The sequence below is a fragment of the Polyodon spathula genome, unplaced genomic scaffold, assembly GCF_017654505.1.
Source record: "Polyodon spathula isolate WHYD16114869_AA unplaced genomic scaffold, ASM1765450v1 scaffolds_1358, whole genome shotgun sequence".
Classification (NCBI taxonomy): domain Eukaryota; kingdom Metazoa; phylum Chordata; class Actinopteri; order Acipenseriformes; family Polyodontidae; genus Polyodon; species Polyodon spathula.
In genome coordinates, this window is record NW_024472838.1 from 1 (window position 1) to 11,757 (window position 11,757).

Genomic DNA, 11,757 nt, shown 5'->3' on the forward strand with positions numbered 1-11,757 from the left:
CGTTCACTGCATCAAAATTTTATTTGATTATAAAACAAAAAAAGATGTAGAAATCGGAGATATAACACCACTAAACAGATATAACACTGCTGGACAGCAAGGAATCTATGCTTAGGTGCAATCTAACCGTGTAGTGTATAGGTCTCTACATCTCTCAGGTTGCAAACACACTCCATACAGACAATACATTGTTATTAGCAGTTCATAGATGTAGTTCTTTCAACTGCCACAGGGGGCGCAGTGCTAAACTCTCAAGTTTATATACTGTATTAGTGCATTAAAGCATAGTCCCCTATACAGTCTAAACAGTCACCCCCCACCTGATCATAGCTGTATCTACAAAAACTATTTACATATACACATTTTGTATGATACATAATAGATAGATAGATCTGCTGCCTGCCTATCTATCTATCTATCTATAACACTTTAAAAGCTTTAAGTATTCTTTTCTTAAACATACCTGACTTGGGTCATTTTAAAAGTGGACTGTTGCGTTTCCTCACTCAGGACTGGGAGTGTCGAGACACGATCATCACCCCCCTCCCAAATCTTTGGAAAGTTAGAAAAGGCCGCTCTCTTGCATTGCATATTGATTTCAAAGAGTCCGTCACATTCTGTCATTCTACAATGTGCCGTATTCTGTACCATCTTGTGGACGACTGAAGCACTGCGCTATTTTAGAATCCACTTTTTTCATGCTTGACGAGCACCAGACTCCTGTTATAATATTTGTAGATTACATTAACATGAACACTTTCACTGTACTTTGTTAAACACAGATATGCAAGTGATATTGTGCATTGTTTCCAAGACATTTATTAATTACTGTTTAATTAAACTGTAAAAAATACACAGCAAATGCACTCTGAATATCGAGATGCGTTGGTATGTTTAGATGTAACACGAGCTATATATATATATATATATATATATATATATATATATATATATATATATATATGATATAAGTTAATTTTTGTCGTTCAACTTAAAACACACACAGCCTCAACGGTGACGCTGAAATGATCCCCAAGTGAGACATACCAAGAACGAAAAAGTTAACGCTGCAATATTCACTTTGTGTAAGTTCTTACTGAAGCTGCACCTGTTTTGCAGGTGTGCACTCTGCATAGTTACTCAGGCAGAGCGGATCCTACCGCTGCCACCAACCACAATCACAGTCTGTATTCCAGAAACCTGCCTCCAGCCGCTTTGCACAGTTACCAGCCTCGTGCAACGCACCTAGCAGAGCACCACACACAGACGATCTCAAGCAACAACTGCTTAAGTCAGGTTTCACTTGTAGTGTACTGCAATCTGTCAGCAACTGATCAGATTGATCGCTGTGCAGCACCCTCCCCCTGGTGCTTTACAGCCCCACTAGCAACACTTATTTATATTTATCGGCCTTTAAAAAAGGACAAGATGCAACCTGGAGCAAAAGGTTTGATACAAGCGCTAATATTGTTAGTAATACCAAACCCTGCTAGAGCTGTTTAATACTGAATGCTGTGCTGCAGTTATTGCAATAGTTTGCAATAACACTGGCTGGAGCTGCTTCTGTTAGTTACTATATTAAGTTATAAGCTTACAAAACCGCATCTAACATACTGCAGCTGACACATAACATTTTTCCAACCTCTTCTCTAAAGAATCTGACTTCGGCAATTTGTGCTTTATGCTTCGGTTACACACATAGTGTAATTATAAACAAAGCATCACATAGAAGGGCATTTAGACAGTATCCGGACTCCACACTACCGCGGAGCTCCTGCATTGCTGGGGATTTGGGCAATGGAGCAAATCAACAAGGAGGTGTGGCTGCAGTCTCCAGTCTGCTCAAAGCCCCGATGTGTCCGAGAAGGGGCTGCTGATAATCAGCAGTCAGGACTCTGCTTCACACGCACGATGGGCAGCAGGAGCAGGGGGGTCAAAGAACATTCTTGCAAAATCTCGTGTCCCTACCTAGCCGTTTACTACCACAGCGTGCTCCAGAAGACTCGCTTGAAAAAAAAAAAACGCTCCGACTGCCAACTGGGTTACACCCGGACTGCCCAGGTCAGTGCCAGGTCCACTAAAGACCCAGAGAGAGAGAAAGACAAACCCAACAGGGCAACACTCCGGGAATCAGACTGAGAATTAAAAGCATGGGATGGCGGGAGGGTGGGTGATACATGTGATACAGGGGTGAACCAAGAAAACTGCATTCATTTCTGGTCGACCCTCCTGACTGCGCACACCCCAGGGTCTCTTGGCGATACCTGTGCAGGAAGGCGTTGTGTGCGCTCGGGCTGCCCGCTCCGCGTTACCCCTGGATGAAGCCGCGCTGCTGCAGCTGGCGCCAGAGGATCTGCATGAGGTCGAAGGTCATGAAGCTGATGCCTACGGCGATGGGCCCCTTCACCCAGTTCATGCTCAGGCCCTTATAGAGCCCACGCGCCAGCCCCTCCTCCCTCACGATCAGCCGCATAGTGCCCACGATGGAGCCGTATGTGTGGCCCGTCACGCCCGCCGTCTGCATGCGCCGGCGCACCACGTCCAACGGGTATGAGGCCGACTGCCCCAGGAGCCCCGCGCACGCCCCGAACGCCAGCCGCTCAACCGGGTAGGGGTGCGGCCGGCCGCTGTGATCTGTGGAGAAGAGAGAAAGATAATATGGCACACACACACAAACACACACACACACACAGAGTCTGCGTGGCAGTAGACACTGCCACCCAGACAGTCCCAGGGCCACGTTACCTGCGTGGACTTTCTTGAGGGTCTCGTAGGTGAAGAAGCTGAGTCCTGCGTAGGGGATGACTCCGAGGATGGTGGGAGTGAAGCCGCGGTACAGAGTCTGCAGCCCCTCCTCGCGTGAGATCCGCCCGAACACATGGAGAATATTACTGTACCTGGAGGGAGGAGAGAGCTGCATGACACGCCATCCCTCAACCGAGACAGGGGAAAAAACCACAGGGACATCCCAGCACTGCACAGCACAGCACACTGTCTCCCTTATACAAGAGCCCCATAGTGAAGGCATCGCACAGTGAAAGCAAGGTAAAGCACAGGTAAGCACTGTAAAGAACAGCACATTAATAAACGGCAGGCTACAGGAAATGCACAGCAGAACTATGGGAAAAGCATAGGGGGAAAGTGCAAGAACACTTTTCTATGGGGTAAACTTTCACAAGGGCTGTCAGTTGCTCTAGGAATTTCTACTAATGTATTTTCAAGTTTTATCACTGCTAAATAAAAAAAAAGGTGCTATAGAAGTTCTCTGGTACAGTTCTAAAAACATTCAGAAGAAGCAAACGCTGGGTTTTTGATCTAGAAATCTTTTTCCAAAACAGTACGTTTTTAACTGGGTTTTAAACTGTTTCACCCAGTCAAGAAATTCCTTCAGGAATTCCATGTATAATAATAAGTTAACATGTACAGCTCAGGACTGCAAGAAGGTAAACCGAGCCCAAAGAGCAAAACCATACGATCTCCTTCTACCATAAGAGACAGAGTCAGCTGTGCATACACACTTATTATAAATCACGCTGTAATAACAAAGAACAACACAGCACATCGTTAAAGCTGCGATCCATGTCTTTGCTGTGAGTTGGTAGATTCCTGTGCACAGCACACACGCAGTACAAAGAGATGCTCTGAAGGTGGGGTTTGCTTGTCTAGGAGTCTGTCTCTGTCTCTCTCTCTCTGTGACTCACATCTCTTTGGGGGTGACGGCCATGCGCGCTCGCACCATGTCCAGGGGGTACGTCAGCATGGCAGCCGTCGTGCCCGCCAGCGATCCGGCCAGGAAGCGGGGCACGGGGGGCAGGGCCCTGCAACCGACCAATCACATAACACACAGTTAGGCCAGACTCCGCCCACAACCTGACATCAGATGCAATACATCAAAGCTGATTAAAAAATAAATAATTAAATAAATCGTTTCGGACTACAAGTCCTTCTTCCGCTGGATGGGGAAAAAAGCATAAATAGAAATGAAAATGTTTTTATTTTCGGATGGACACAAAAGGTTTAAAATGACAAAAACACATTTTAATTTTAAAGTAATTATTTTAATACTGTACATCCAAAAGGAAAAACACATTTTTGTACACTGCAGTTATACCTCCTTTCAAAACATACTGATACAGATTTTAAACTGTGATAATAAACATCCTCTACTCTTGTAATAAAGCCACTACACATTAAACTGTATTTGTGTGCAGGGGGTATGTGTGTGGGGGGGTCCTTACTTTCCCTGGAAGCCGCAGTACTCTCCCAGCAGCCTCTTGTACTGCTCATGTGAGCAGAACTGGATGCCAGCGTAGGGGATGACTCGCACCATGGTGGCTGAATTCCCCCTCCACAGGCTGAGGAAGCCATCAGAGAGGTAGGTGCGGTAAATAAGATGGTAGGCTGCCTGCAGAGACACACGCACACACAGTGAGCCCGGGCGCTGCGTACAGTATCTACAGGGGAGAGGGCTCTCTTTTTACCAGGTCTTGCACAGTGTACAACTCTGAATGCAATCTTTTTTGTATGCCTGCACTGAGTGCTTGAGGCATTGGTTGAGCAATTGGGTGTATTTAGTAACAGGGACTCCCACTGCATAGCAGTTTGATCCATTCCTGGTTTTACTATGAGTTTAATAATTCACAGCTTGTTACCTATACGTGTGAAGGGTGAAACTGCTATGCAATAGGAGTCTTATTTCCATCTCTGCCTCTACCACCATCTAACATGAATCGATGTAACCTGGCTCCTCTTCCCACGCGTGAACTGAGAATAAAGGAGGCAACCGGCAAGCACATTATAATGTATCCTTACACCGCTCCACTGCACGCCAGCCTCCATCCGAGATCTCATATTTCCCTATGACACTTGAACACTTGCCAAATCTTGGCGTGGTGATTCAGTTTTGAGCAGTAGATCCTATCTACCCCACTCACACAGAGCAGCGTACCAGTACCACAAATAAGCCTTCGCCCAGCTTCTCAGTTCCTCCCCAGCGCAGGAACCTGCTTCTGCTCACTGTGCTACCTATCAGACCATATTGCAATGTCACAGCGCTTTGTAACAGCCATGGCGGAGTCAGGCTTGTGAGTTATTCCATTCCAGTAGGATGACGAGAAGAACGCAGGCATGCATAATGCTAACACACGCACACGTGCACGCACGCACACAAACGCACAGACACATGAAAACACATACACACACATTTATATTCCATTTCCTCACCTTGGCTGAAAATCTGTTTGAAGACACTGTAGATGAAAGAAAGGGGAGCTGCATTAATGCACAATATTCAGCTCGAACATCTGGGCTGTACTTTTGATTGGCAGAGACACCAAGGGTTAACAGGCAAGATCTGATAGTTAAGGAATACGGGAATATTAAAAGAAATACATTCAAGGCCAAACATTTCGTTTCGTAGTCTCTCTTAGTGTTGTGTGACGTCAGTGTTTCTAAATTCAGCACGACTGAGTTTCATACTTCTTCATGTTAGTTAAGGGTCAGACGCTGCCACACAGGGAATTACCAGTGTTCTTCATCCACAGCATTGTGGGGTAGATCTCTAACCAGGGCAAGGGTTTCACAGCATGAGGGCAATTAAGGATTTAGAAAATGTTTGAGGTGCAAATTAAATGCAAACTGGAAAGGATTTGGAAACAGAAGAGCAAAACAAGCAAGATGCAAGCCACCACCTTGCCGGCTTCACTTTAAAGCACGCAACAAGGATTAAGAACATCCATACCGACAAGCAAAACCCCTCCCAGTAATGTACAGGGCCTCGGCTATATCCTTGTCATTTTCGGCCCCCTGCTGATTTAGCGGGGCCCTGGAGCCCCTACCTTGGAAGATGATTTTGGTCCGGTCCAGTGGCGCCACCGCAGTCTTGGCCATGGCCCCGGCTAAGGCTCCGGACAGCAGGGTGTTGAGCACGTTCCTACCCACCTTGGACCCCTGCTCACAGGGAGAGAAGCACAGCCGACACAGGCCAAAGCATTAAACACAACGTGCAAAACACGGCACAAACACGCACGACCCAAGACAAGCCGCAATGCAACAGGGTGCAACCTTTCAGGACATTACAATTCTCCCCTTTCCAGTCCGATATCAGACCCTGTCCGACATCACGAAAAAGACGTCAAGCACAGGTCTCTAGTCATTTTTTTCTCTGGAAAAAGCCGAGAAAACCTGTCAATGGCCAAACGAAGCCGACAAAAAAAAAGGGCGTATCTGATAGCGCCGGCACCACAGAGATAACATGGTCATAAACAAAGGAGAGAGCTGCTTCTGCATCCAGCACACAAAGAATATCACAGACATTTGCAGAGCTTTTTGAGATGTTATAGTAATAAAATAATGACACTATAGTTTGGTGATAAAATGCATGATCGGGAGAGGATTTATCAGTACGCATGTCTATAAAGAGGTATGTGAAAAATACACCGAACAAGGGGTGGGACTTGGCTGGAGATGCAGTACTGAGTCCTTTTGCATTTCAATGACTTTTAAATCTGTTTTACTCTGAAAAAAAAAAATTTAAACAGCGTGAATAAAATAGACAGCATCTGTGCACCTGACAAGCGCTGAATAAATGGACTGCAAAGGGTTCAAATAATCCACTACAACAGGGAAATAAGACTCCCATTGCACAGCAGTTTGATCCATTCCTGGTTTTACTACGAGTTTTATAGGAGACCTGAGCTTGTTACCGAGGCACTGTATCTAATCAAGTTCATAGTAAAACCAGGAGTGTTGAAACCGCTATGCAACAGGAGTCTTATTTCCATTGCTGCACAATATTAGACTGCATGTGTGCAGCAGTAATGTATATGTGAAACAGACTATGAATACATTCTGAATATGAAATAAATAACCTTACAGTGTATGGTTACTACTGTATAAACATCTAGATTTGACATGCATGTTTCTGATAACAATTTAACTGTAAGCTATTAACACACAAAACAGAGGGAAGCAAGTTGTTGATAGTGTCTAATGGTGGTTTGATGGTCCTTATTACTCTGGTCACTGACAACTGGAAGACTGTGAAGTCTGACTCTAGTGGACTCTATTAACAAGTCTAGGTTTCCCTATAGTAAGAGCCTTTTCTCTGTGTATGTTTTAACATACAGGGGTGATAAAATCTCTGAAGAGATCGGGGGGAAAAAGGCGAACCCTACTTTGAATATTTCTCTCCGAGTCTCACGTGTAAGGTTAAGACTTTACAGCATAGCTTTACATTAGATCACACGTATTCACTCGCCCGCTGGTCCGTATTGACCCCACATGTCCTGTATTGCGACAGTGAGACCGCACGCACATCCCCCAGTCTCTGTTTGGATTTGGGTAGATCATTAAGCCAAGGGTTTCATCATCTGGGTTAGAAGCAAGAGGTGGTCGAGTCACAGAGCAACTGGAGGTCACGATCAAGGGGGGCGTGGCCCGGGAGACAGAGACACAACTGGTCCCTGGCTCAGGCTGGCAGCCACACTGTTGCTCTCCAAGAGAGGCTTGTTTATCTCAGTACCAACAGGGGGTTATTTCTCTACTTAATCAAATCCGTTGGCACTGAAGAGCTTTGTTTGGTGCTGCTGTTGTTGTTGGAATGACACAAAGCAAGTGAAGGGATAGAAAAAAGGATTAGTGCTCCTGACACAGTGGTCGCCACACGATCCCTTGTTGTGCAGGGTCCAGTCACTCACCTCAGCCTGGCTGCTGTTGCTGGTGACTGGTTGGAGCTCCCCCTGCGTTAATGCCCCTTGGCTTTCTTGAACACCATTCCCCATTCCAGCCGCCTTCCCTCATACAGGCCAGGACTCTGAAACACACAGAGCAGGGGAGAGAGTGAGGGGAGCGGGTAATCGGGGGGGGGGTCAGAAATCCATTCCCTAATCATGAGTCGCCGAGCTCAGAGCACCGTTATTCAAACAGAAGCAGCGGCAAAACTAATTTAGACTCTTTGAACAAATGAAAATATTTCCGTGAGCTGAGTCTAACAGGGGACCAGGGGGGAAAACTTGATCAATGAGTATTTAATTGAGGGTTGCAAAAACAGAAGTGATTACATGTTGTTTATGTGCTTGTGCTATAGTTTATTTGGGTAGCACAGTACAAAACAAATCAATATAATGAGATAACTTCTTGTGTATAAGATACAGCATTGATGCACAGTGTGAGAACAGAGTGTCTAGTTACCCAAATGGAACACAGTTGCATGCTGCTGTTCCAATGCGCTCTTGCACACCTGCTTGTGAAATTGTTACACTGCAGGAATGCCATTTCATTTCTGTCCAACAACAAGTCACTGCAGATAACTGCTCCAGCATTGCAGGTTTATCAATGTCACACAACTGTGAAGGGAAAAGAAAGTGGGTGAAAGGTAGAGCCAGGACAAAACGGGGGCTGTGTGGTCCGGTGGTTGGACTTAGAAAAGGGCTTGTAACCAGGAGGTCCCGGGTTCAAATCCTGACTCACTCACTGTGTGACCCCAAGCAAGTCACTTCACCTCCTTGTGCTCCGTCTTTCGAGTGAGATGGTGTTGTAATGTTGCAGCTGATGCATAGTTCACACACCCTAGTCTCTGTAAGCAGCCTTGGATACACAGAACGACTCGATAATAAATCCATGTGCATTAACAGGGGCCGAATTCGAAATGAATGACTTGAGAACTCAGAGGGAGTGTGTCAGAAATCCAGGTGCTCCTACTGAATTTCCGGTCATTGTTTGAAAGTCTTACCCATTCATGCATTGGATTTCTTTCCAGGATATCTTTTTTTTATAAATAGGAACGTAGTCATTCTTCCTACCGAAAACAATGTCCCGACACTAAAAAAAGACATCTTTTTTTCCCAAACCTTTAGCTATGTGCACCACTTCCTGGGACAGTGAAAGCGTGTACAGTGACTGCCCCAGGACTGATTGAGCTGCAAGGATTGGATTAAAGTGTGGCGCCCCCTCAGCTCCAGCCCCTCCTGAACTGAAAGCACCGCTGCTGTTTTCTCCAGTGATGCATGATCCTCTCCCTGATCTTACATACTGTTTAACAACCTTGCGCTCTCCATTACAAACAAAGTCTGAGCCAAACTGGTTAATCAGCAAGCTGGCTGGGGCTGTTGTTCAATGAGGGTGCATATAACACACAGGCCAGACTGTGAAAGGGTTGAGGGATGGGATGCTGGGGGGGGGGGGGGGGGGGGGGGGCTGTCCAACAGGTGCAGGCCAATCCAAGTGTGGCTTCTCAAAGCGAGTGTGTTTGAAAGCAGACACCCTGGGCTATAAAAAGAGATGAAAGGACGGAATTAAAGCAAAGGGCAAAAACAAGCTTCCAGATATAACTAAACAGAGGGGGCGCTGTGCAGCTCAGAGAGGTGGTGTCACCGTGCTAGTAGTCAAGACTGAGAAAGGATGCTACACCTGCACTCAGCAAGCTTCCACTGCAGAGCAGCTTGCAAGGGAGTTTTACCAAAGTGCAGCACAGCATAGTATAGCACAGCACGGGGAAAGCACGGTCAAGCGCAGACAGCTATACAAACCACATGCCTGCAATTCAAAATGACCTTCACTGCAATCTGTATTTCACAACCAGAAACTCATGTGTGTGCGGTCTATTTTTATTTTTGCCGAAACACTATACTTAGGCCACGACCAATCCTGTGAGGCTAGGGGGTTTGACATTGAGCAGGGAATCCGCTGTCAGGGCTACAGGTTAGCACAGCTAAACAGGAACTGACTGACCCACTGTCGCTGGGAGAAGCCAGTACTGCTGCCATTACATCACTGCAATGTAAACTAGTCTAATTGTAGATTATTTGTTTGCAAAAACTCCTACAACATCAGCAACATAATTGAATTCCGCCTACCCTAGTGCTACTTTAGGAAAGCAAGTGACACAACCTGCAGAATCTTGATAAACACTCAAAGTACCACCATCCTGTAGCCCAGAGCTGCCCATAGCAGGGATGGAAATAAGACTCCCATTGCATAGCAGCTAGATCTCCTCCTGGTTTCACTGTGAGTTTAACAGGACACAGCTTAGCTTCTTACCTTTACACTGTGGCTAATGAAGCTCGTATTAAAACCTGGAATGGGTGAAACTGCTATGCAACAGGAGTCTGGTATGTAAACGTGTGCCCCTTTACTACTGATGTGAAGATGATCAGCCACACCTTTTCCAGCACAAGGAAAAACACTGAGGGGTGTTTCCACGATTTGTAGCCTTTACTGCCAAATCATCCAGGAAGCTAATGGGCTTTACTGTGCAGTTAGGGTCCCACAAATAAAAATGAAGCTAGCTTTCTTATTTTGGCAGTGAGACGCACGAAACTGGCTTCGACATGTACTGACAGGTTGGATCTGCTCATTGTCAGTTTCCTCTGAATCGCTCTCAAAATGTGTTTTAAAAAGAACGCGTTTCAACAGCCTCTCGATTCCTCGTGTGCCTTAAGAGGTTAAGGGCATGGAAAATAAAACAAAAATAAAAACAACGTCAAGATCACAAGAATAATTCTCAGGATCTCTAGATTATTATTATTATTATTATTATTATTTTTTTGTTTGTTTAAATTGAGCGTTAATTTCATTTCCATAAAATGAATTTTCCGATTCTGCTCATATGATAAAGAATTGCTGGACTAAGTGCAAACCTGTTTTCCACACCTCTAGGGAGCAGTATGCTGTTGCCTTGTGTTCACTGTTATTGAGATCATCTTTAACACCCACCCACCTGCACGCTGTCTGGAAGGATTAGTTCATTGCAATCGGTACTATACAAGGCTATATATAAACAACACAGACACAAAGCAGTTCGAATACAGTAGTCAATCTGAAGAAATGCACCATTTAGGGACCGCTCGCCAACGCCCACACCTGCGTAAAAACGCATAATCTGGGGAAGGCGAGTCTCGCCCTGTCAACTGTGAAAACTCCTGCACAACAGCGTCTGTCGTTAAAACTAAAAACTTGCATTTGTCCCGTACTACTGATCCGCGTACTGTTGGCCCGTTTATCCGGTTTATAGCTAACCAAAGACAAACATGACATCGCTGTAGATTTTACATATTTAATCGGAAAGAGTTCCCCAGACGATATGAAACACAGTTAACACGAAGTGCATGTCGTGTAAACAATTTGAATGTGTATGATATAACTTATAAGGTACCTGTGGTAAGACCAGTACAATACAGTACTAATCGCAATATTAATAACTCAGTACCACAATTCTATTGATCCGAGTTCCAATCAGCTATGCTGTTTCTCTATCGTCTACGTGGCTGAATAACTCATTCAACACAACTATCCCCTCATATTCAAAATAGGGTTTGAAAATATATTATTATTATTATTATTATTATTATATTATTATTATTATTTTCTGCTGACCAATGCTGGAATATTTTAAATATAAAAATAGTATGTATATGATAATCTACTGTTAGGATCACTATAAAGTAACCTAAATACACCACACTGGAATTCAACCTGTTGAAATATGCCCCACATACACAATACAGCGTGCTAACAGGCTGCATGACATTGGAAACAGCTTCCTCAAAGTGTCATCTCAATTTACCGATCAAATAACATAGATGGCCCAGAGGTTGCCTACTAGCGTTTACTGAAAATATACCACCGAGTAATTTGTTGTGAAGCCCTAACAACAACATTACAATGTACGCACACTTTTTTTTTTTTTTTTTTGCAAAGTAACGAATCTTCACTGTATTAAAGCGGATTAAGAACCAGAGTACAGTAATAGTGTAGTTT

At 44.8% G+C, this 11,757-nt stretch overlaps 1 protein-coding gene across 1 annotated transcript; it reads right to left on the reverse strand.

The window, feature by feature from the left end:
* Positions 1-986: 986 nt before the first annotated feature.
* LOC121309570 (mitochondrial coenzyme A transporter SLC25A42-like) lies at positions 987-8,169 on the reverse strand. Its single transcript, XM_041242556.1, has 7 exons — positions 7,698-8,169; positions 5,838-5,949; positions 5,224-5,249; positions 4,239-4,405; positions 3,702-3,818; positions 2,746-2,897; positions 987-2,634 (listed from the first exon to the last, which is right to left on the reverse strand). The coding sequence occupies exons 1-7, from the start codon at positions 7,779-7,781 to the stop codon at positions 2,309-2,311; spliced, it is 984 nt and encodes a 327-aa protein (XP_041098490.1). The 5' UTR covers positions 7,782-8,169; the 3' UTR covers positions 987-2,308.
* Positions 8,170-11,757: the final 3,588 nt, after the last annotated feature.

What these genes read in the sequence shown, in the direction of transcription:
- LOC121309570 (XM_041242556.1), bottom strand. Translation starts at nt 7,781, where the DNA reads ATGGGGAATGGTGTTCAAGAAAGCCAAGGGGCATTAACGCAGGGGGAG. An exon ending in GACCAAAATCATCTTCCAAG is followed by an intron (nt 5,250 to 5,837) that starts GTAGGGGCTCCA and finishes TTTCATCTACAG; the next exon opens with TGTCTTCAAACAGATTTTCA. An exon ending in CAAACAGATTTTCAGCCAAG is followed by an intron (nt 4,406 to 5,223) that starts GTGAGGAAATGG and finishes GTGTCTCTGCAG; the next exon opens with GCAGCCTACCATCTTATTTA.